At 44.3% G+C, this 26,457-nt stretch overlaps 1 protein-coding gene across 3 annotated transcripts in view; it reads left to right on the top strand.

Moving 5' to 3' along the window:
- The window catches only part of LOC121552683 (1-phosphatidylinositol 4,5-bisphosphate phosphodiesterase beta-1-like), a 187,688-nt gene that overhangs the window by 119,987 nt on the left and 41,244 nt on the right, over window positions 1-26,457 (top strand). For all 3 annotated transcript variants that reach the window (XM_041865690.2, XM_041865691.2, XM_041865692.2), the window contains exons 4-10: window positions 2,403-2,543; window positions 3,040-3,119; window positions 6,134-6,187; window positions 15,022-15,097; window positions 16,448-16,548; window positions 19,015-19,181; window positions 24,865-25,011. In XM_041865690.2, the coding sequence (XP_041721624.2) occupies window positions 2,403-2,543; window positions 3,040-3,119; window positions 6,134-6,187; window positions 15,022-15,097; window positions 16,448-16,548; window positions 19,015-19,181; window positions 24,865-25,011 (766 nt within the window). The remainder of the gene's footprint in view (window positions 1-2,402; window positions 2,544-3,039; window positions 3,120-6,133; window positions 6,188-15,021; window positions 15,098-16,447; window positions 16,549-19,014; window positions 19,182-24,864; window positions 25,012-26,457) is intronic.

Genomic DNA, 26,457 nt, shown 5'->3' on the forward strand with positions numbered 1-26,457 from the left:
TGGAAAGATGTCTGCCATGGCCTCAATATGATTCCAGACAGTTCTAGTAATAATGGCTTGATCTAGTTAAAACAACATATTCTATGCAACAGCATCTAACTTTGATATATGCTTCATGTAGTATGGAAGAATTTTGCTCTTAGCATGTCTGAGAGACTGACAGCGTGAGATGTTTCTACAACCATCCATCTCCCAGACTTCTCTACACTACAGTAATCAGTAGGGAATTAAACTTGTACTAGACACCCTTTCCCAGAACCAAGGTCTCTTAAGAAATGAAACCTGTCTTTGCATTTGACTAAAAACGTTGAGGCTTTGGATGTTTGTCAGACATTGTTCGTCAGAGAGAGTGTGTGCGTGTGTGTTTGTGTGTGTGTTTTGAACCAAGACATACTTGGTTGCCAGAAGAGTAAGAATCTCAAACAGAAGAAAAATATTGCTTCTGAAAAGTTCAGTATAGTAATAATGGGCGCCTCCTAGCCGGGGGATTTGATTGGAGGGCGTTGGGGACATGTAGGGGACATTTATCAGTGTGACACAGCACAGAATGATCTTTGTTTGATTGGGTAAATTAGTGGGGAACTAATTTGCTTCCGCGGCAAAATCTTTTACGGACTCTTTTTGTTGTGTTAATATAGCTAGCTGAACCACTTTGTATTCTGCCCTGATGTCAGACAAATGGGAGAGAAAATATAATTGTTATTCGTTTCTGGTGCCTCGGAGGCAGTGCCCAGTTGCTCTGTGCTTTAACAAGGTTTGCATTTAAGATGAGTGGTTGTGTGTGTATGTTTCCATAGGGATATACTATATGGTTTATAATGTGTATTTACACTGCAGCAGACAAGCATCTCCATTGAATGTGGAGGTATCTCAGTTCATGTCATCACTATTATGCCGTCAATAACCAGTGTGACCGACTGGGTATTGAACCCAGTCTTTTGCATGCCCCAAGACCGTGTTATCCAACTGAGCTAAAGCCTAGGAATAACTGTTATTAGGTAATACAGGTTTTATGGTCTCAGGCAAGCATAGTTATAGTTCTATAAGTTACATACTCATCACGCAAGCCTAGTTTACCCAACCACCTCTGGTGGTGTACAGACACATTGCATTGCAATGCCCTGGTGAATCCACAGACAACATCATATATGAGATTCATTTACCACCTGCAGCCAATCATAACGACATACTGTGCATTCATTACTTAGATATTAATGATGATTATTCATGAAGTGTGCCTCAGGTAATGTCATGCTTGGTGACAGCTTAGTGTGTGTGTGTGTGTGTGTGCATATATGTGAGTCAATGCGTGTGTGTGTGACATCTTAGCTGATGTTAAGAGAATATGCTGAACGTCCAGGTCCCATTGGGCTGATGATGATGCGTTGTCACTCTTCATTGGCTCCTGAAGTCATATCTCTCATTGATCAGTTACGCCAGTCAGCCGGCCGCCCTCAGTGACTCACTGAGCATGTCTGCCCCAAACCTGCCACACAGTCCCTACTCCAGGGAAATACAGGTGTTTCCTGTTCCAGTGTAATGACGATAACTGAAAGCACTTTACATTGTAGCCTGTGGGGAGACTAGTAACACAACTCTGTTATTATGTAGAGCAACCCCCAGCTGTGATATACTGGGATACCATACGATGCACACACACACACACACACACACACACACACACACACACACACACACACACACACACACACACACACACACACACACACACACACACACACACTGTGGCTAGTCCATCTTAGTGAGAGGACCAACTGTAGGACTTGAAGATCGTTTCATTTCAGAACTGCTCATTTGATATCAGACCAAAGCAGTCTGATGTGTAACCTGGAATACCACAGTCTCCACATTCTCAGGAAGTCAAATCGTGATCTGTTTAGTAATTGGGCTGTTGTTGTCATTGCCACGGTATCAGACGGTGGGAGTCATCTCTTCCTGCTACTTCCTGGGTTTGGGCTTCCAGACAAAAATGTTTAGTTTTCACATAGGTGCAGTGAAATGTGGTGTTTTACGGGGTCAGCCATAGTCGGACGGCACCCGTGGAGCAAATTAGGGTTAAGTGCCTTGCTCAAGGACACATCAACAGATTTTTCATCTTGTCGGCTCAGGTATTCAAACCAGCGACCTTTCAGTTACAGGCCCAACGCTCCTACCGCTAGGCTAAAATCACACTGTCAGAGACAGTGGGGGGGTATTTCTGGGAAGCTGTTAGAACTCCTGTCCTCCATGCTTTCATGAAGGTTTAAAGGTGTTTCCTCTGAGTGTGTAGTATGCGAAGCTGTGTGAGCTGATCATGTTGGGTTGCCGGTGAAGAAGGGTTAAGGCTAGAGTTATTGTGTTATTGACGCGTTACCTCTCTGTTGGATGATCTGTGTCTGTAGGACCTGAAGCTACGGGAGCTGCTGGACGTGAGCACCCTGGTGGGGAAGATGGAGAACAGGATGCTGACGGTGGTGAGCGGACCAGACATGGTCAACATCACGTACCTCAACTTCATGGCCTTCCAGGAGGAGATCGCCAAGGTAAATAAACATGAATAATCCACTTATTACAGAGGAATAGGGCTTTAGTACACATGAATAAGGGCTTTGGTACACATGAATAATGCCTTTATTAACCATGAATAGGGCCTTATTAAACATGAATAGGGCTTTATTAAACATGAATAAGGACTTTATTAAACATGAATAAGGACTTTATTAATCATGAATAGGGCTTTATTAAGGGTTTATTTGATTTAGTTTATATTAATTTGACCAGATAGGGTCAACATAATTTACGTCTCTTAGGAGGTTAGCCAAAGTGCTTATAACTAATTAATTAATAACTAAGCTATTTCAGTCCATGAAGTGTGATTTATTTAAGCTTGTTAGACTTACAATAAACCCGTCATTCCTCCAGTGTATAATTATAAGGTCTGGTGTGTGGGTGGCTAGTTTGCACTTCCAATCGATCCTCGTGACTATGTTTCTTCCTTCTGACGGAATGTGTATGTGTGTGTGTGTTCTTCCGGTACAGGAGTGGGCTGAAGAGTTGTTTGGCTTGGCGTCTAACCTACTGGCCCAGAACATGTCCAGAGAAGCATGCCTTGAGAAAGCGTAAGTCCCTGGACACATCACACACACACTGGGAGGCAGCAGTGCTGTTCACACCCATCAGAGTCCCTGTGGGCAGGGCCGGACGGTCAAAACTGCCACGCTTCACACCGCTTCACACTACTCACAGAGAGAGAGAGAGAGAGAGAAAGAGAGAGAGAGCGAGAGAGAGAGAGAGACGGAGTAAATGCACACACATACAGATATTTGCACATTCTCACACATATAGACCATTGACTGTGTTGTGACTCACTCAGTTCATCCCTCGTTCCTGTTAGCAACACGTTATCATCTCTCTCTCTCTCTCTCTCTCTCTCTCTCTCTCTCTCTCTCTCTCTCTCTCTCTCTCTCTCTCTCTCTCTCTCTCTCTCTCTCTCTCTTTCAATCAAATGTATTTATAAAGACATTTTTACATCAGCAGATGTCACAAAGTGCTTATACAGAAACCCAGCCTAAAACCCCAAACAGCACGCAATGCAGATGTAGAAGCATGGTGGCTAGGAAAAACTCCCTAGAAAGGCAGGAACCTAGGAATAAACCCAGAGAGGAACCAGGCTCTGAGGGGTGGCCAGTCCTCTTCTGGCTGTGCCGGGTGGAGATTATAAGATTACATGGCCATTAAGGCCAGATTGTTCTTCAAGATGTTCAAACGTTCATAGATGAACAGCAGGGTCAAATAATAATCACAGTGGTTGTAGAGTGTTCAACAGGTCAGCACCTCAGGAGTAAATGTCAGTTGGCCGAGCGTTCAGAGGTCGAGACAGCAGGTGCGGGAGAGCGAGAGGGAGAGTTGAAAACAGCAGGTCCGAGACAAGGTAGCACGTCCAGTGGACAGGTCAGAGTTCCATAGTCGCAGGCAGAACAGTTGAAACTGGAGCAGCAGGACGACCAGGTGGACTGGGGACAGCCAGGAGTCATCAGGCCAGGTAGTCCTAGGGCTCAGGTCCTCTGGGAGGGGAGGGAGAGAGAGAATTAGAGGGAGAAAACTTAAATTCACACAGGACACCAGAGAGGAGAATTACACCAGATAAAACAGACTGACCATAGCCCCCCGGCACATAGACTATTGCAGCATAGATATTGAAGGCTGAGATGGGGGGGGGGGGCGGACACTGTGGCCCCGTCCAACGATACCTCCAGACAGTGCCAACCAGGCAGGAAATAACCCCACCCACTTTGCCAAAGCACAGCCCCCACACCACTAGAGGGATATCAACAAACCACCAACTTACTACCCTGAGACAAGGCTGAGTATAGCCCACCAAGAACTCCTTCACCGCAAAAGCCTGAGGGGGGCGCAAGACCGGACAAGAGGATCAAATCAGTGATTCAACCCACTCAAGTCGAGTATAGCGCAAAAAAGCCTGGCCCGACATGACACACCCCTCCTAGGGACGGCATAGAAGAGCACTAGTAAGCCAAGGTCTCTCTCTCTCTCTCTCTCTCTCTCTCTCTCTCTCTCTCTCTCTCTCTCTCTCTCTCTCTCTCTCTCTCTCTCTCTCTCTCTCTCTCTCTCTCTCTCTCTGTTTCCTTCTTCCCCCTGTAATAGCCTTGTTTTTAAATACCAATCAGACTTGGTAACCATAGCATACAAAACAATGATATCCAAACTGATATGGAACTAAGATACTGTATGTTATTATGTCCTAAACTCTGTAAACTATGGATTCACACATCACGCACTGATGTCTAGACACACACACACTATCTAAACTATGTAAACTGTTTATTTTAGCTCAGTCCAGATGTAAATCTATATGTTGAATGTTTTCTCTGCTGTGTTCTGTTCTGTCGTGTCGTGTGGTGCCATTCTGAACAGTTGGTGAATGTTTGTCCATAGAGCTAAACTGTTAGAAAGCTCCAGCCTCTCAGTAAGACCCAGAACAGCATCATTTACTTTGACCAAAATAAAATTAGTCCCCTTATGTGTGTGCACGCACTCACACACACACACACACACACACACACACTAAATATACCCAGCCAGTCCACTTTCTGTAACACAATTTGAATAGAGACAAATGAATGTCTAATGAATTTCTGATGCAACATTCGTTCTTTTTGTTGGACCGAGCTCCTCTCCTCAGCAGGAACCGTTTCTTGTAAACTCTGACATAAGCCCCTCTCGGCAACATCTGCAGAATGATCTAGCTGTTACCGGAAAACGCATAACAGTACTCTGCAGTGAAATTAGCTTTGCCTTATCTGTAAAATTTAAATCTCAGGCTGGATGAAAACAGCATTCTTCAGTCCTCGTCCTAGGGACCCACAAGATGTGCAGGCTTTAGTTCCTGCCAAGTACCAACACACCTGATTCATCAAGACCTTCATTCATTTAAAAAGAGGTTTCGAGTTAGAGCTACAGCCTTGCCAATTCAGGTGGGCTTGTCATTTTCCTGTCTCTAAAAGTGAAGCAGGAATGAAAGGCCAGGTATAAAAGATAAAGGGTTGGTTGTTAGGTGGTTGTTAAGCTCCGTTAACCATTAGTGGCCTGACTTTGGTCGTAGCTGTCATCTGGCCCTGGAGCCACCGAGAGGTGGACACTGTAATGACCATTCATTATTAACAAGAGCCACTTAGTGTCCAGGCTAAAATGCCTACTCCTGTTACACCCTGCCTAGTGTAGTGTGTGTGTGTGCGCGCGTGTGTGTGTGTGTGTGTGTGTCTGTGTGTGTCCAGGCTATGTATAGCACCCAGAGATCAGTGACTGGCTACATTGCCAACGCAACATCACTTCCTCTGATTAGTGGGGTGCAGCAGCACGGTGAAATGTAAAAACATGGACATATGCAGTCACTCACTGTGTTCTATACACAAACTCACACACTTTCTCTCTCTCTGACGTACTGTTTATGTAATTCCTCACAGTTAGAGCATCACCCAACACGTGCTATGGGTTACATTTTGTGCATAATCACTCACCAGTATGCACACACAGATGTAGACATGCTCACATTGTGCAGTCTGGCACGCACACCTACAGATAGTCTAACTCTGCCATGTCCTTTATCCTGCAGATACACACGACTGAAGCTACAGCTCAACTCAGAGGGATGCATCCCTGTCAAGAAGTAAGTCTCTCTCTCGCTCTCTCTCTCTCTCTCAACCTCTGGTTATGAGGAGGAGAAAGGTCAACCTTCTCTCCATCTCTCTGTCTAATTTCTCCTCTAACCCTCTCTCCCTTTATATATTGCTCCCTTTATCCCTCTCCTCGTTCTGCCTCTCTCCTCCCCTCTATATATCTCTCCTCTTTCTCCCTAGTCCTTTTTATCCATCATCTTCGTTAACCTTCTCTCCTCTCCTCCTCTGTCTGTCTGTCTGTCCCAGCGGTGTCTTAGTGGAGATCCCTCCATCTCTCATCCCCTTGTGTCCATCTATCTTTCCTCTCCCTCCATCTCTCTCTCCATCCCTTTCTCCTCTCCCTCTTCTATCTCTCCCTCCATCTGGACTCCTCCTCTGGAGAGTAGCTCTCTGTCTGTCTGTCTGCTCAGTCTGAGTGGAGACGGTAGTCAGCAGGGAACTCTGAGCACCATCACCGCAGACGATCACCCCAGACACCCCAGACAGACAGCCATTAATCAGGAGAGCCCTCCACACTCATCCCCCACTCCCCTCCCCCTGTACCTCAAATACCCTCTATCAGTCAAGATCATTGTGTGTGTGTGTGTGTGTGTGCGTGTGCGTGCACGATTCTAACTCTGAAGTACATGAGTGATGATGAAACAGACTATTCTCTAACAGAGGAGTTCTACTTTTAGAAAAGCAGTGTTAAGCCCCCGTCATAACCTCACTCAGAACTATAATGGCAAACACTGAGTGTCAACAGAGAGACAGAGGAGAGAAGTAGAGAGAGGTACTGGAGAGAGAGAGAGGAGCAGAGAGACATCTTTCAGCTAACACGTTAGGTTATTAGCTTCCTGGTTGTGCACAGTGCAGCATATGTCAGCTTGACTGTCCTAATAAAGCTTTATGTGCTTATGGATGGATCACCACTCTCCACACAGAGATTAAATAGGAGGAAAGTTAAACATTAACATGTAATATTTACTCTACATACTGTTAGAAGAAAGTATAACAGGATTATAAGACAAATCTCTCCCTGTATAATAAATAGTGAATGGATGTCTTTGTCTCCTGGGGTATGGATGGTTCTGTGGTGTATGATGTTATATGGATGGTTCTGTGGTGTGTGATGTTAATGGATGGTTCTGTGGTGTGGATGGATGGTTATGTGGTGTATGATGTTATATGGATGGTTCTGTGGCGTATGATGTTATATGGATGGTTCTGTGGCGTATGATGTTATATGGATGGTTGTGTGGTGTGTATGGATGGTTCTGTGGTGTGTGATGTTAATGGATGGTTGTGTGGTGTGTATGGATGGTTCTGTGGTTGTATGATGTGATATGGATAGTTCTGTGGTGTATATGATGTTATATGGATGGTTCTGTGGTTGTATGATGTAATATGGATGGTTCTGTGGTGTATATGATGTTATATGGATGGTTCTGTGGTTGTATGATGTTTTATGGATGGTTCTGTGGTGTATGATGTTATATGGATGGTTCTGTGGTTGGATGATGTTATATGGATGGTTCTGTGGTGTATATGATGTTATATGGATGGTTCTGTGGTGTGTGTGATGTTATATGGATGGTTCTGTGGTGTATATGATGTTATATGGATGGTTCTGTGGTTGTATGATGTTTTATGGATGGTTATGTGGTGTGTATGGATGGTTATGTGGTGTGTATGGATGGTTCTGTGGTGTGTGTGTGATGTTATATGGATGGTTCTGTGGTGTGTGTGATGTTATATGGATGGTTCTCTGGTGTGTGTGCTGTTTAGGAACTAAGTTACAGGAACGTTATAGGAACATTCAGAACTAAGTTTAGATGGCTTTGGAACACCAATCAGACTGGATCGGGACAGCAAAAGCAGTGGGAAGAGCCACGGGGGTGGGTTATGTGAGTACATTAACAAGGCTTGGAGTGAAACTGCTAAACTAGGAGAATCCTGTTGTACACCTGACCTAGAGTTAATATGCGTCTCATTCAGATCGAAATATCTCCCCTGCGAGTTTGGCCAGCTGACTGTAGTAATTATCTATGTCCCACCCTCTGGCAACATCAATCGCACAGCAGATGTGATAACAGAGTGTGTTCACCTAATCGAGTCTGCCTCTCCAGATTCCCCTGTTCTAATCCTCTGAGACTTCAACAGCTGTAGACTGAATAAGTCACTCCCAGTACATCATCAGTACATTGCATGCGCTACCAGAGGAAATAGCACTATTGGTCTTTGATATGGCAATGTAAAAAATGCGAATACGTGCAACTTAAAAGTTTTATATCACAGAATTTCGATTTGAAATCTTTTGGACATCACAGCAATCATGAGGGAATCCTATTTCAGTCAGAAAAGGATATTCATATGATAGGTAAGCTATACAAAACCTTGCGGAGAGTTTATCCAACTGACAATATCTTAGAAATAAATATAGACTATTGGAACAAAGATTTTAAAAAATATTGATATCGGCACAAGATGGAGGGAATGTTGGAACATAACTAAGGAGATTACAGTTAACGACAATTTACACTTAATCTAGTGTAAATTAATGCACAAATTCTACAGCACAATGGCAGAGTCATGTCTGAAGTGTAAAACTACTAATGACTCAATAATTCCTGCCTTCTGGGAATGTTATAAAGTCCAAAAGTTATGGGCAGATTTGGAAAGATGGCTGTCAGAAGTATTACAATGTAAATTTACTTTTAATTTGTCTATCTACATATTTCAAGACATGGCATATGAAGGTGCAGTGAGATACCCGATGGGTTGGACAATACTTTTCTCATCAATCATCTTTAAAAAACGTATACTTAAAAGCTGGAAATCAACCAATCCTCCGTCTTTCACGCAATGGAAAAGTCAAATGCTTTACTATCTAAAAATGTAAAGTGCGTGGGCTGGGCAGGTGTGATGTAGTTGATGTTTATATGATGTCATCGTTTCTATGTGTATGTTTTGTATTGTTGATCAAATATCAAATAGAATCGTATAAACACCCCTTAGTATCGCAGATCATAATACAATACATCGAATCCCAGCCTATCGCACCAAACTACAAAATGGGACAATGATGCCGGTGAGACCTTACAGGGCTGCATTGACTGTACAGACTGCAGTGTGTTCACAGAGGGAGCGATTCTTGAGGAGGCCACTGAAGCTAACACTGACTATATTCAATTCTGTGAGGAGATGATTGTTCCTTCCAAAACTCTAAAGATACACTGAGTGTACAAAACGTTAGGAACACCTTCAATATTGAGCTGCACCCCCTTTTGCCCTCAGAACAGCCTCAATTCGTTGGGGCATGGACTCTACAAGGCGCCTGGCACCTACTACCATACCTCGTTCAAAGCCACTTAAATAATTTGTCTTGCCCATTCACCCTCTGAATGGCACACATACTCAATCCATGACTCAATTGTCTCAAGGTTTAAAAGTCCTTCTTTAACCTGTCTCCTCCCCTTCATCTACACTGATTGAAGTGGATTTAACAGGTGACATCAATAAACGATCGTAGCTTTCAGATGGATTCACCTGGTCAGTCTATGTCATGGAAAAATTATGTTTTGTACACTCAGTGTATTTTCGAACAACAAAACCTGGATCACAAAGGACCTGAAAACAGTATTTTCCGCTGAAAATAGCATTTACCGCTGGCAACAAGGTTGAGGGTAAACTAATTCAATTAAAATGAAATAAGTATATGAAACAGGGCAAGATAATGTACAAGGAGAAGATGGAAAGGCTTTTTCAGGAGGGTAAACCCAGAGATGCTTGGAGGGGTGTGAAAACACTGGCAGGGCTTAACAACACCTTGCTCCAAATGAAAAATGTGTGTTGACTTTGCAGAGAATCTCAACAGTTTTTTGGGGAGAATTTACCAACATGACTTTGCAATTGAAAGAGAGGAGCTGATCTCTGACCTATCTAACATGTCACACACTGTAACAAATATTGAGCTGCAACCAAAAGATGTGGAAGCTGTATTTAAAAGGACCAATCAAAGCAAAGCACCTGGGCCAGACAACATTAGTGGTCGCCTACTAAAGGTTTCCCATAAGCAACTGGCAGGTGTTTTCTGTGACCTTTTTAACTGCTCTCTGGCAGAACACTCCAACCCAGCAATATGGAAATCATCCATCATATGCCCAGTTCCTAAAAAGAGCAACCCCTCCTACAACAATGACTAAATACCTTTAGCTTTAACATCTTTACTGATGAAGAGCTTTGAAAGGCTGATTCTCCCCCAGCTACAAAAGGAGGTATGCTCTTACACTGAGCCACTCCAGTTTGCTTACAAGCGTCACAGGGGTGTTGATGATGCACTCCTGTCCCACTGCACTGTGCCTACACCCACCTGGAGAAGCCCAAGATATACATCCGCATGGTATTTGTGGATGTCTCTAGTGCCTTTAATACAATCCAGCCTCACTTAATGGGTCATAAACTCCAGAACATGAATGTCATTCCACATCTGATTCTCTGGGTCCTCTGCTTCCTGACAAATATACAGCTGGTAAGATTCAACAGCAGCTTCTGCAGAACCATATCTACAGGATCACCACAAGGCTTGGTCATCTCGCCTGTGTTATTCACCCTGTACAGAGATGATGTTCATTAAGTACTCGGATGACACAGTAATTATGGACACAGCAGGCAACTCAGAGGGGCGCCTCTAGGCTGAAATTGACAGGTTTTCACTGTGGTGTCGACAGAACTACCTGGGTTCAATGCAATCAAAACCAAAGACCTGGTCATTGACTTCAGAAGATACCAACCTACCATCCCAGTGCTGGAGATTAACAGACAGATTATTGTGCGAGTGGAGGACTACAAATACCTAGGAAGCATTATTGACAACAAGCTCTCATTCAAAATAAAAACGGAACACATTCACTCAAAATGTCAACAACGCATGTTCTTTCTACAGATATTGAGTTCAATGTACAATAATCAATCCGCCAAGCATTTTATAAATGCTTTATACAATCAATTTTTGCCTTTAATATTGTGGGGTGGTTTGGTGCTCTAGGGAACACAAGTCAGAACCCATTGAACAGGGTAAAAATAATCAGTGGGAAGGTCATCGGAGAAAGCCAGGAACCCCTCAGTGACATTTACAAAAGTCGAGTGAGGAAGAAAGGGGAACAAATAGCCTTTGACATAACATACACACTCATTGACCAGAATAACCCCCTACCCTCCTGGTGCAGGCATAGAGCTCTCCCATTCAAATCTAAGAGAGCAGCTTCTAGACAACAGCCATCAAACTCATTAACACTTGTAGTTTCTATTTTTATTTGTATATATGTCTATTTACCCTGTGATTACATAGAATACTTCTTATCCTTTATATTGTAGCCTACATGTTTTTCTGTTCAATGTTAGTATGTTTCTTGTATGTACCATTCGTCACCACACATGTAGTTCCCTCCCAGGAAATAAGTTAAGAATTGATACCCCTTGACTTATTCCACATTTTATTGTGTTACAGCCTCAATTCAAAATGGATTAAATAATTGTTTTTCCCACCCATCTACACACAATACCACATAATGACAAAGTGAAAACGTTTTTTTGCTAATTTATTGAAAATGAAATACAGAAATATCTCATTTACAGTGCCTTCGGAAAGTATTCAGACCCCCTTAGTCAAAACATGTTAGAATCACCTTTGGCAGCGATTACAGTTGTGAGTCTTTCTGGGTAAGTCTCTAAGAGCTTTGCACACCTGGATTGTACAATATTTGCACATTATTATTTTTTTATTCTTCAAGCTCTGACTAGTTGGTGGTTGATCATTGCTAGACAGCCATTTTCAAGTCTTGCCATAGATTTCAAGCCGATTTAAGTCAAAACTGTAACTAGGCCACTCAGGAACATTCCATGTCGTCTTGTTAAGCAACTCCAGTGTATATTTGTCCTTGTGTTTTAGGTTATTGCTGAAAGGTGAATTTGTCTCCCAGTGTCTGTTGGAAAGCAGACTGAACCAGGTTTTCCTTTAGGATTTCGCGTGTGCTTAGCTCTATTCCATTTATTTTTATCCTAAAAAACTCCCTAGTCCTTGCCGATGACAAGCATACCCATAACATGATGCAGCCACCACCATGCTTGAAAATATGAAGAGTGGTACTCAGTGATGTGTTGTGTTGGATTTGCCCCAAACATAACGCTTTGTATTCAGGACATAAAGTTAATTTCTTTGCCACATGTTTTGCAGTATTACTTTAGTGCCTTATTGCAAACAGGATGCATGTTTTGGAATATTTTTATTCTGTACAGGCTTCCTTCTTTTCAGTCTGTCATTTAGGTTAGTATTGTGGAGTAACTACAATATTGTTGATCCATCCTCAGTTTTCTCAGATCACAACCATTCAACTCTGTAACTGTTTTAAAGTCACAATTGGCCTCATGGTGAAATCCCTGAGCAGTTCCTTCCTCTCTGGCAACTGAGTTAGGAATTATGCCTGTATCTTTTTAGTGACTGGGTGTATTGATAGACCATCCAAAGTGTAATTAATAACTTCACCATGCTCAAAGGGATATTCAATGTCTGCTTTTTTATTTTAAATTTTTACCCATCCATCAATAGGTGCCCTTCTTTGCGAGGAATTGGAAAACCTCCTTGGTCTTTGTGGTTGAATCTGTGGTTGAAATTCACTGCTCGACTGAGGGACCTTACAGATAATTGTATGTGTGGGGTACAGAGATGAGGTCGTCATTCAAAAATCATGTTAAACACTATTATTGCACAAAGAGTGAGTCCATGCAACTAACTTATTGTTAAGCAAGTGTTACTCCTGAACTTATTTAGACTTGCCGTAACAAAGGGGTTGAATACTTATTGACTCGTTAGATTTTTTATAAATCTTTTAAAATTTTGAAAAACATAATTACACATTGACATTATGGAGTATTGTGTGTAGGCCAGTGACAAATGAAATTGCAATTTAATCAATTTTAAATTCAGGCTGTAACACAACAAAATGTTGAAAAAGTCAAGGGGTGTGAATACTTTCTGAAGGCACTGCATGGATGGTTATGTGATTTGTGTGAGGCTTAATGAAAGGGTATCTATAAAGTGGTATGAAAGCTTCTCTATGTGTATGATGTATGTCACGCCCTGGCTCTGGGGACTCTAGTATGTTGAGCCAGGGTGTGAGTTTTCATGTGTGTTGGTTCTAGTTGGTGTATATCTATGTTGGCCAGGGTGGCTCCCAATCAGAGACGGCTGTAGCTCGTTGTCTCTGATTGGGAGTCATACTTAGGTAGCCGTTAGGCATTCATTCATTGTGGTTTCTTGTTCCGTGTGGGTTCGTGTATGTAACCAGGGACGTCACGTTTTCGTTTTGTTGTTTTGTTCGTGTGTTCATTCTAATTAAATAAAATGTTCGCATTCCACGCTGCGCCTTGGTCCTCCTCTGTTCCCGACGAGCGTGACAGAAGAAACCACCAAGACTGGACCAAGCAGCGTGTCCAGGAGCCATCGCCAGGGAGATCTCTAGCAGATCTCCTTCGCCTCCTCGACTGGGTCAAGCCGGGTGAGGAAGAGAAGGGCTTGACATGGAGGCAGAAGGGCGAAAGGCTGGCGAGGGACATGGAGACCTGGTCCACGGGTAGGAGAGACGCCCAGAACATTTTTAGGGGGGGGCTAACGCCGTGGACGACGGGCCAGCAGGAGACCGCGGCAGAGCGGCCCAGCGGGTTGGCAGAGGAGGCCGCCAGGTTACGGGGGCCACTGGTCGAAGAGGGGATGGAAGGTGTAGAGGCACGGCGAGAGGTACTGGGGTGTGTTACCAGTCCGGTCCGGCCCATTCCAGATCCCGCGTGGACCAGTGGTGTGTGTCCCCAGTACGGTCCGGCCTGTTCCTGCTCCCGCACCAGGCCAATGGTGCGCTCGTCCAGCCCGGCTCGGCCCGTTCCTGCTCCCCGCACCAAGTCAGTGGTGCGCTTCGTCAGCCCGGCTCGGCCCGTTCCTGCTCCCGCACCAAGTCAGTGGTGCGTTTGCGTCACCGGCTCGGGCGTTCCTGCTCCCCACACCCAAGCCAGTGGTGTGCGTCGTCAGTCCGGCACAGCCCGTGCCTGTTCCACTGGTGCCTGGTTCAGCACGGGTCAGCTGCTTCACGCCGGAGCTAGAGCAATCCGCTCCACCAGTGGGCAGTCCAGCTCCGGTCAGCAGGGCCAGACCGGACCAGGGGTACTTTGGGGGGTTAGAGAGCGAGTGGGGATCATGCCCGGAGCCGGATCCGCCGCCAAGGCGGAGTGCCCACCCGGTCCCTCCCCTGTGGTATTTGGTTGGCGCGGTCGGAGTCCGCGCCTTTAGGGGGGGGTACTGTCACGCCCTGGCTCTGGGGACTCTAGTATGTTGAGCCAGGTTGTGAGTTTTCATGTGTGTTGGTTCTAGTTGGTGTATATCTATGTTGGCCAGGGTGGCTCCCAATCAGAGACGGCTGTAGCTCGTTGTCTCTGATTGGGAGTCATACTTAGGTAGCCGTTAGGCATTCATTCATTGTGGTTTCTTGTTCCGTGTGGGTTCGTGTATGTAACCAGGGACGTCACGTTTTCGTTTTGTTGTTTTGTTCGTGTGTTCATTCTAATTAAATAAAATGTTCGCATTCCACGCTGCGCCTTGGTCCTCCTCTGTTCCCGACGAGCGTGACAATGTATTAATGCTTCTCCAAAGTGTGTGAGGCTATATGTAAGGTTCTTCAGTGTTTATGTTGTAATAATGTGGGTATGATGTGTGATGCTGTATGAATGGGTCTGTGGTGTGTGAGATGCTGTACAGTGTGTGTGATGACGATGTAACGGTTCTGGGCTGTCTCATCAGTATCTTTAGGATGTTCTCAGCAGACAGGAAACGAGTGGAGACAGCTCTGGAGAACTGCAACCTCCCTTCTGGACGGGTAAGACTAGCTTATTATGTAGCTCTATCACTCACTTACTCAACCTACAGTATCTGTCCCTGTTTCTCTCTCTCTCTCTCTCTCTCTCTCTCTGTCTCTCTCTCTCTGTCTCTCTCTCTCTCTCTCTCTCTCTCTCTCTCTCTCTCTCGCTCCCTTGTTCATCCACACTGTAACGTTCCAGCAGATCTGATCATAATTGCTTTTCAGGGAATATCATTTGTGTGGATTCATCCTTTATAGTTGTTTACATGACTTCCCATCATAAGAGCTTTTGTCTCAGTCGTATTGATACAGATGAGCCCCAGGGAGTGTGTGTGTCTGTGTCTGTGTGTCTCTGTGTCTGTGTGTGTCTCTGTGTGTGTGTCTCTGTGTGTGTGTCTCTGTGTGTATGTGTCTCTGTGTGTGTGTCTGTGATGACAGGAGTTGTTTCCTCCAGTCACAGGGGAAAAACCTCTGTATTCTCTGTAGGTCTACTAATGTGCTGTTCGTCACAGTAAACAAACACTGTCTGCAAGGAATACCAAGCAATTAGCTCCGAGGAGAAAAAAAGTCCCTTAACACACACAAATCCCCCCCAATCCACACACATACACCAATGCATGCACAAATGCACGCATACACATGTACATGCATACACACAAACACACACACAGTAACCCAGGGTGTAAATCATTAGCTGCTGTGTGAGAGAGGGAAGGAGAGAGATGTATTGCTGATTGAAGGTCAGCTGGGATTTGTTGTAGTTGAAATGTGCTATTAACTAAAACGAAACGTTAGCGCTGCTAATCTCGACTCCACACAAGTACACACACACACACACACACACAGCCTGGCCTGCAGAAAGACTCTCACAACTACACACACTCACACATACTCACACACACACACACACACAGGTTGGCCTTCAGAATCATACTCTCACATAAACACCGTCTGGTCTTTAGACTCCGAGCAGCATTTTAAAATCCTCCTTTTCATTATTTTTCTCCCTCAGCAGTGTTGTTATGCTCTATTTTGTGTGTGTGTGAGTGTGTGGGTGTGTCCTAAGTTGCTCTATAATATAATAATAATATGCCATTTAGAAGACACTTTTATCCAAAGCGACTTACAGTCATGTGTGCATACATTTTTACGTATGGGTGGTCCCGGGGACCGAACCCACTACCCTGGCATTACAAGCGCCATGCTCTACCAATTGAGCTACAGAGGACCACCGAGGTTGGAATGGGGTCAATTCCATTTCAGTTCAATGTTAATGTACTTCCTTAATCGATGGAGTTGGAACCAAGTTGACTGTGCATCTGTTTTTCTCTCTGTGTTTTTCCCCTCTCGGTCTCTTTCTCTCTCCAGAGTGACTCTATCCCTCAAGAGGACTTCACTCCAGAGATCTACACAGTGTTCCTTACCAACATATGTCCACGACCAGAACTAGACAACATCTTCTCTGACGTGTAAGACAACTGTCCCTCAGATTTACCCAGAACTACCGCATGTCCCATACACACACATACGTACACACACACACACACCTTTGTTTTCAAGCTAGACAACTGTGTAAGTGTCAGTCAACCATAGTACTTAAAGGGGCAATCTGCAGTTGCTACATCCATTTTTGGAATTGTGAATTAATTAATATGTACCATTGAGTCTTGAAGACTATAACTTAGAAATGCCTCATGAGCTTAATTCAATTGTCGTACCACATCAGAACCCAAAATATAGGCTTGTTTTACTCCAATGTTTGTAAACAAAGGAAATATAAACAAACACTATATAGCCTGAAAAAAATAGGTTGAAACTGTCATCTTTGCATCCATAGCTCTCTCTTATGAATTTGAGAGTGGTTACATTTCTTCAGCCCCATCCCTCAGCTTTTTACCGAAACAGGGGCGTGGAAGGTGCTTTGTTATTGTTTCATCTGCTGATTGCAGCTTTAAGCTAAACTTGAGCATTATTAAGGTTTATAATACCAACATACAGTGAGGGAAAAAAGTATTTGATCCCCTGCTGATTTTGTACATTTGCCCACTGACAAAGAAATGATCAGTCTATAATTTTAATGGTAGGTTTATTTGAACAGTGAGAGACAGAATAACAAACAAAAAAATCCAGAAAAACGCATGTCAAAAATGTTATAAATTGATTTGCATTTTAATGAGGGAAATAAGTATTTGACCCCCTCTCAATCAGAAAGATTTCTGGCTCCCAGGTGTCTTTTATACAGGTAGCGAGCTGAGATTAGAAGCACACTCTTAAAGGGAGTACTCCTAATCTCAGCTTGTTACCTGTATAAAAGACACCTGTCCACAGAAGCAATCAATCAATCAGATTCCAAACTCTCCACCATGGGGGTCGTGGATGGGTATTCCAGCATGACAATGACCCAAAACACACGGCCAAGGCAACAAAGGAGTGGCTCAAGAAAAGGCACATTAAGGTCCTGGAGTGGCCTAGCCAGTCTCCAGACCATAATCCCATAGAAAATCTGTGGAGGGAGCTGAAGGTTCGAGTTGCCAAACGCCAGCCTCAAAACCTTAATGACTTGGAGAAGATCTGCAAAGAGGAGTGGAACAAAATCCCTCCTGAGATGTGTGCAAACCTGGTGGCCAACTACAAGAAACGTCTGACCTCTGTGATTGCCAACAAGGGTTTTGCAGAGGGGTCATATACTTATTTCCCTCATTAAAATGCAAATCAATTTATAACATTTTTGACATGCGTTTTTCTTAATTTTTTTGTTGTTATTCTGTCTCTCACTGTTCAAATAAACCTACCATTAAAATTATAGACTGATCATGTCTTTGTCAGTGGGCAAACGTACAAAATCAGCAGGGGATCAAATACTTTTTTCCCTCACTGTAGAAACAGCAAAATACACACATTTATTCTAAGTAAAATGTTGGAGAGAGAAATGTTATGGAATGGATGGTTGCTGTCCCAAATTATACCTTGTGCTTCCTTCAGCGTGGAAAGGTCCTGTTAAACGGGAGCTGCAGATCTCACATTTTCCCACTGAGTTGAAACGAAATTGCCACAATTTAGAGCAATCTGCTGAAGAACTTTGTAGTTTGTGTTTTGGTGTCTTTTTTTGTCTTTTTAATGCCGTTTTTTCTTCTAGCTAGCTATCCTCAGAGGCCCACTGAATAAGGCTCTACGCCAGAGCAGCCAACGCAAATTAAACTCATAAATCCACATTTTAATTAGAGAAAAGGGATAGGATGAGAGAGAGAGAGAGAGAGAGAGAGAGAGAGAGAGAGAGAGAGAGAGAGAGAGAGAGAGAGAGAGAGAGAGAGAGAGAGAGAGAGAGAGAGAGAGAGAGAGAGAGAGAGAGAGAGAGAGAGAGAGAGAGAGAGAGAGAGAGAGAGAGAGAGAGAGAGAGAGAGAGAGAGAGAGAGAGAGAGAGAGAGAGAGAGAGAGAGAGATGTGGTAGGGATTTTTAATCAGATCTCATAATTTAACACAACATTTGATCCTTTGTTCTACTACCTCTCTCCTCATCTCTCACCCTCTTTCATTCTCTTTCTATGCAATTATCTCCTCTCATATCTTGTTCCTCTGTTTCTCTCCCCTCCCCTCTCCCTCTCTCTCCCCTCTCCTCTCACTCTCTCTTCCCCCTCTCTCCCCTCTCCTCTCCCTCTCTCTCCCCTCTCTCTCCCCTCTCCCTCTCTCTCTCCCTCTCCTCCCTCTCTCTCCCCTCTCCTCTCCCTCTCTCTCCCCTCTCCTCTACCTCTCTTTTCCCTCTCTCTCCCCTCTCCTCTTCCTCTCTCTCCCCTCTCTCTCCCCTCTCCTCTCCCTCTCTCCCCCCTCTCCTCTCCCTCTCTCTCCCCTCTCCTCTCCCTCTCTCTCTCCTCTCCTCTCCCTCTCTCCTCTCCTCTCCCTCTTTCTCCTCTCCTCCTTATCTCCTCTCCTGTGTTTAGTGGAGCTAAAAGCAAACCCTACCTGACAGTGGAGCAGCTGACTGAGTTTATAAATGTCCGACAGAGAGACCCTCGTCTCAACGAGATCCTCTACCCTCCTCTCAAACCTGAACAGGTTCAGAGCCTGGTGGACAAGTACGAACCCAAAGAACTGCTGGTGCAGAAAGGTTAGCATGAGTCACACACAAACACACACATATATACAAACAGGCACATATATTTACATGTTTTAGAATAACTCTGGTGTTTTGAGAGTATATACCCCCCCCCCCCCTTCTCTGAGGGGTGGTGAGTTTGGCAGGGGAGTTACCATAGAAACCGCTCAGCCACATCGTGTCCAAGGGGCCAAGAAAGAGGAGATCTAGTAGGGTTCCAGGGAACGAAATGTTAGCACTCTACACACACACACTTAGACTCATACGCACAATCACGTATACACTTCTACACTTTGTTCCTCTCTCATACTTTTCCTTCTTTGTTTTGTCAGACTGTGTGTGTGTGTGTGTGTGTGTGTGTGTGTGTGTGTGTGTGTGTGTGTGTGTGTGCGTGTGTGCATGCGTGCGCATGCGTGTGTGTGTGTGTGCGTGTGTGCTCACTGGTAGAGAACACGTAGGGGAGGACTCCCTGTCTGTCTACCTGTCACGCTCATACTGGTGTCACACACACACAGGAACACGTGGGAACACACGCACATGAACACGTGGGAACACACGCACATGAACACGTGGGAACACACACACACACTCTGTCTATCATACAGTCACACTCAGTTTCCCCCTCGTTTAGTGGAACAGTCAAATAGCCCTGTTAACATAGTGCTGTCTCACCCCAAGCACACACTCTGACACACTGTGTCAAGTCAAGTACAGACACTGATTACGGACAGTACTGACTTGAAAAGGATGTTATTATGCAGGTTGTTATTAGACCCATTATAACCTCTATATAATGAGTTAATAATCCTTAACTACAATGATATTATACATCTATTACACCCCTGTTATCTGGCTTAGAGCTCTGTGGTTACAGAGAATTCAGGAGATCCACCTATTTAGTTTCTCAGTCGTGTTTATGCTATCCTCTCCAAGTCCTGAATCGCACCAGTGTGCCAGAGCACTCCACAACGTATACATGTTGTCTTGCTGGTTCAACTCAACACTAAGAGTGAGGAGTGATGTCTGCTTTAGACAAGGGGTGTCCCAAATGGTACCCTATTCCCTGCATGCGGTAGTTCTGGGTAAATCTGAGGGACAGTTGTCTTACACGTCAGCGAAGATGTTGTCTAGTTCTGGTCGTGGACATATGTTGGTGAGGAACACTGTGTAGATCTCTGGAGTGAAGTCCTCTTGAGGGATAGAGTCACTCTGGAGAGAGAAAGACACCGAGAGGGGAAAAACACAGAGAGAAAACAGATGCACAGTCAACTTGGTTCCAACTCCATCGATTAAGGAAGTACATTAACATTGACTGAACTGAAATGGAATTGACCCCATACCAACCTCGGTGGTTAGAGCGATTTAGGACACACTCACACACACAGACACACAAATGGCACCCTATTCCCACTACTTTTGGGACCTGGTCAAAAGTAGTGAACTGTATAGGGAATATGGTGTCATTAGGGATGCAGCCAGGGACAGGTGACGCCTGTTTAGATGTAGTGTTTCATGTAAAGAAACTGTGCTGGGAGACAGAAGCTTCAGTGGCCTGTGGTTCAGGCACACTGAGCCACAACTTTATGGTCACAGAAAATCAATGGGATTTTTTTGGGTGACCGAGGCGCTGCTTAAATGTTTACAGTGTAATGGTCAAACAGCTGACAGGTTAATCGTATTTCACTTCAGCAATATTTTCGGTTTTGTTTTGCTTTCAAATTGATCAGCGTACATTGTGTACTCCTTCAAGAACATGACACAAAAAGTTTGCCTTCACCCCCCGTAAATTCCTGGGACATGGTTCAACGTGCCCTTCCATACGCACACGCTTGCTCACACACACACACACACACACACACACACACACACACACACACACACACACACACACACACACACACACACACACACACACTAGAGGTCTTCTCGGGTTCAAAAAGTCCAGCCCGATTGGCCCAGAGTGACAACAAAATGCATGTTTATCAGCCAAGTTGCTCTTCTGGTTTCTATAAGTCAATAAATTCACCATATTAGCGTAAAATAAATATGCTATAGGCTATGCAGAGCCGTGGTCGGATCCATTTGGGTCCACTCGCATCTATCAGCTGTAGTTACATAGACCTGAGACCTGATGACAATCAAACAGGACCCCACCCGGGGGTCGGGTCTTGGGTATTTGGGTTCGGGTGGACCCGTGAAGACCTCTAACACACACACACACATGTCCCTCTGTCCTTCCCAGTCCGAACGACAGATTTCCCACTGCAGTATTTATACAGCCTGGGGCAGAGGAAGGACTGCCATCTGCTCTGAAGAAAGCCCCAGAGTTACACACACACACACACACACACATACCCATCCCCTTCACACACTCTACACGCATTTCCTCTACACCACACAATGTTCACACCAACATTCATACACCCACACACTCCCTCACTCACTCTCTCACTTCCTCACACACACACACACACACACACACACGTGTGTTCGCGCTCTTCCCAGGTCCGTTTGACGGATCAGATCCTGAGGTCCAGTCCTACCGGGGTACTGTATTATTCAGGAAGAGGAGTGGAAAAATAGATTTGTGTTCTCTCTCTCTCTCTCTCTCTCTCTCTCTCTCTCTCTCTCTCTCTCTCTCTCTCTCTCTCTCTCTCTCTCTCTCTCTCTCTCTCTCTCTGTCTCTCTGACCCTCTCTCTCTCGCTCCCTCTCTCTCTGTCTCTCTAACCCTCTCTCTAACCCTCTCTCTCTCTCTCCCTCTCTCTCTCTCTCTCTCTCTCTCTCTCTCTCTCGCTTTCTCTTTCTCTCTCTCTCTCTCTCTCTCTCTCTCTCTCTCTCGCTTTCTCTTTCTCTCTCTCTCTCTCTCTCTCTCTCTCTCTCTCTCTCTCTCTCTCTCTCTCTCTCTCTCTCTCTCTCTCTCTCTCTCTCTCTCTCTCTCTCTCTCTCTCTCTCTCTCTCTCGCTCACAGAGTGACCTAAAGAAGGTCCTCTTAACCTATGTCTTAAGTCAGTTATGTCTAAATCAAATCTTTATAGACCTTTGATGAACTCGTAATCTTTACCTCTGGAAGGCCTAACAGCATTTGAAAACTTCAATCGAACCCGCCATATTAGGGACTTACAAACTACTACCTCGAAAAGTAGAAGCATCTACACTACATGACCAAAAGTATGTGAACATCTCATTCCAAAATCATGGGCATTAATATGGAGTTGGTCCCCCCTCTTCTGGGAAGGCTTTCCACTAGATGTTGGAACATTGCTGCGGAGACTTGCTTCCATTTAGCCACAAGAGCATTAGTGAGGCCAGGCACTGATGTTAGGCGATTAGGCCTGGCTCCCAGTTGGCTTTCCAATTCATCCCAAAGGTGTTCGATGGGGTGGAGGTCAGGGCTCTGCGCAGGCCAGTCAAATTCTCGATAAACCATTTCTGTATGGACCTCACTTTGTGCACGGGGACATTGTCATGCTGAAACAGGAAAGGGCCTTCCCCAAAATGTTGCCACAAAGTTGGATGCACAGAATCATCTAGAATGTCATTGTATGCTGTAGCGTTAAGATTTCCCTTGACTGGAACTAAGGGACCTTGCCCAAACCATGAAAAACAGACCAGACCATTATTCCTCCTCCACCAAACTTTACAGTTGGCACTATGCATTGGGGCAGATAGCGTTCTCCTGGCATCCGCCAAACCCAGATTTGTCCGTCAGACTGCCAGATGGTGAAGCATGATTCATCACTGCAGAGAACGCGTTTCCACTGCTCCAGAGGCCAATAGCGGCGAGCTTTACACCACTCCAGCCGACGCTTGGCAGTCTGCATGGTGATCTTAGGCTTCTGTGCGGCTGCTCGGCCATGGAAATCATAGGAGGTTGGTGGCACCTTAATTGGGGAGGACTGGCTCGTGGTAATGGCTGGAGTGGAATCAGTGGAATGGTATCAAATGGTATCAAACACATGGTTTGATGCCATTCCATTCGCGCCGTTCCAGCCATTATTATGATGGAAACCCATTTCATGAAGCTCCCGACAAACTGTTCTTGTGCTGACGTTGCTTCTAGAGGCAGTTTGGAACTCAGTAGTGAGTGTTGCAACTGAGGACAGACAATTTTTACACGTTACGCGCTTCGGCTGTCCCGTTCTGTGAGCTTGTGTGGCCTACCACTTCGCGTCTGAGCAGTTGTTGCTCCTAGACATTTCCATTTCAAAATAACAGCACTTACAGTTGACCAGGGCAGCTCTAGCAGGGCAGAAATTTAATGAACTGACTTGTTGGAAAGGTGTCATCCTATGACGGTGCCACGTTGAAAGTCACTGGGCTCTTCAGTAAGGTCATTTTACTGCCAATGTTTGTCTATAGGGTGTGGCTGAAATAGCAGAATCCACTAATTCGAAGGGATGTCCACATACTTTTGTATAAATAGTGTATCTGTGAGGGGAGTATACATAATTTTACGGGTTTTATTTCAACGTAGGGAAAGCATTTTGGCATTCCTCTCAGACACAGGGCTGGGAATTAAATTACACAAGGCTTTTATACACTCATTAATGCACGACGGCTAATTTGTTTCTTAAAACCAGCCAGACTTCCACACAACACAGTCACAGTTGGTTGTGGTTATGATAAAAGTCCCCACTGTCCCCAGCCACAGCATTGGTAGAAGACACCTGACAGGCACATATCAAGGATCAGCTTACCCTCCCCAGTGTCCCTGCAGAGGTGAGGTTTGTACCAGAGGGAGATAGGTGTGCGCACGTACATGTGTGTGCGACTGTGTGTCTGTGTGTCTGTGTGTGTGTGTGTGTGTGTGTGTAACAGTCGCTAGTTCTGGGAGGCTAATTGGCTGCTTGTGTTAGCGTTTATTTCCCTGGCTATAGAGATCATTGATCAAAGGATGTTGGTTTAGTGTGCGTGCGTGTGATGTGTTTGATTTAAAGGGAGCATGTCTGTCAGTAGAGTGGGAGCGTTTGAAGCTTCTCATACACCTGATTACTGCATTTGTAAATGCACTCTTTGAATGTCTATTCTATTTGATATCTGAGTGATTTTCGAACAAGAAGCTAACAGCACTTATTAATTATTACTTAACCCTTTGCCTCTGCGTTGTAAAATTGATTTTTACAATTTTTTACACCTAAGCATAAACACATACACAAACACGCACTGTAAGAACTCCATAGTATGGATTGTAGGATGACTCAGTGTGGGAGTCATAGGTCCAGACCTTGTGGTCAGGGTTTGAAACAGCCTTTGTCCCTGAGATTGATCTCTGTGGCTCTCTAATGTACACACACACCCACACACACACACACTGGGGCCCTCTAATGTAGACATGGATTGATTGAGGGAGCCACACTCACACACACACACACTGATTGATTGAGGGAATGTGTCGATGGCTAATAATGTCAGTGGTGAAACCTTTCCATCCGGGTTACACTAGAGATCAATCAGCCTGTCTGCTTTTGTTAGCAGCAGCTCTGGGGATGGACAGACTCTACAGTAGGACCTTGTTTAAACTCTGCAGGGTTTGGCTCCGGCCTAACACTTAGCTTGTCTCTGTTGTTTTGCTCATCTTGTCATCCTGCAGGTTAGATGTCGGCTTTGCCAGGAGTAGTGAGTCTAAAGTACAGTAGCTACAGCCCAACCAGCTACCCTCTGTAATGTTGTGTGTTTGTGTGTGTGTTCCTACAGGTCAGATCTCGGTGGAGGGCTTCGCCAAGTATCTGAGTAGTGAAGAGAACAGCATCATCCCTCCAGAGAAGCTGGACCAGAGTGAAGACATGACCCTACCACTGTCTCATTACTTCATCAACTCCTCCCACAATACATACCTCACAGGTAGGCGCCTATTTTGGAAACTTCAGAAACTTCAGAAACTTTTATTACAGTTTTCTATTCTAGTACTCTGATTGCTGCTACCACCGATGCTTGAAGAAAGTTTTACCTTCCTGTTTCACCTTCCTCTACTGTAAGTCTGTCATCCAACATCAGCCAATGGGGGGCCTTCTCCTCCTGTGTACCTCAGGCGCTTATCCAATCAGCACTCTCTATGAGACTGACCTCATTCATATTCATGAGTTCAACATTTCTTCAGACTGGTATTCAGACTGACTGGCCTGTGGCAGCAATAAGAATAGAAGCCAAAACTACAAAGGCCATTCTAGCTAGAATATAATTATTATTCATATATTTAAATGTATTCCAGGGAGATTGCGCATGAAAATCTCTCGTGAATTAAATTTCTCCCGCAAGAGGAAAATTAAATGTATTTAATAGGCTAACGTCAAAGACTGAAAAAATTAAAATACATTGAGAAAGATACACAATGCGTCCATAATTCCCTTATCACGTCTTCTTGTGTATTCTTATTCTCCTGTTGACACATTGTCGTATTGTATTACGCATTAATGAACTAAGTTATGATGAGAAATCATTTCTGGAAGTTACAGAGAAAGTATTTCTTGAACAGCTTTACAGAGACCTTTGCTTGCAGTGTTGGGGAAGATACTATGAAAATATAGTTTACCTAGCTACCAATTACTTCACACTGGAAGAAGTTAAGCTACACTAAACCTACTCTTAAGAAAGATATAGTTTACTTAACTAAAGTTACTTTGAAAAAGTAGTTCACTACATCGTGAAACATTTTCATATGTAAATCTGAAATGTCATAGACTACTAAAAGCAAGAACAGATCCCTTTGGGGTCATACTGTATGTTAGCTTAGTCTATACTGGATGTGTAATTTGCCTATTAAACTTAAAAACAATGTTTAAAGTGAGAATGAGGCAGGTCTGATGCCGAAAAAGAAAGGAAATGATGGCCTACTTCACACATACTTTATTTTTGCAAAAACCTAGTGTGTAGTTCCAGTAGTTAGCTACACCGCTACATGGCAAAAAAGTAATCAACTACTGAAAACACTACCGAGATTTGAATTTAATTCAACTACCACCAAGTTACTGCAAATGTAAGTACATTACTAGTTGAACTACATGTAGTTCACTATTCCCCAACACTGTTTGCTTGTTCCATGGCAGAGGGAGACAAGGATATTTCTAATAAGTAATTACTGATTATTTTATTATGGCCAGGGCATTATCATTCCTTCACATTGATCCGTCTGGAATCTCCTTCTTATTAGAACTGTGTGTTTCATGCCGTGCTGAAGTCAGAAACTAATTTAGAAGTTAACTTTCCTCTAATGGCGGATGCTGTAATCACCAGGAAGTCGTGGTGTGTGTGTGTGTCTGTGTGTGTGTGTGTGTGTCCCTTCACGCTCCT

This window comes from Coregonus clupeaformis, chromosome 36, assembly GCF_020615455.1.
Source record: "Coregonus clupeaformis isolate EN_2021a chromosome 36, ASM2061545v1, whole genome shotgun sequence".
NCBI lineage: Eukaryota > Metazoa > Chordata > Actinopteri > Salmoniformes > Salmonidae > Coregonus > Coregonus clupeaformis.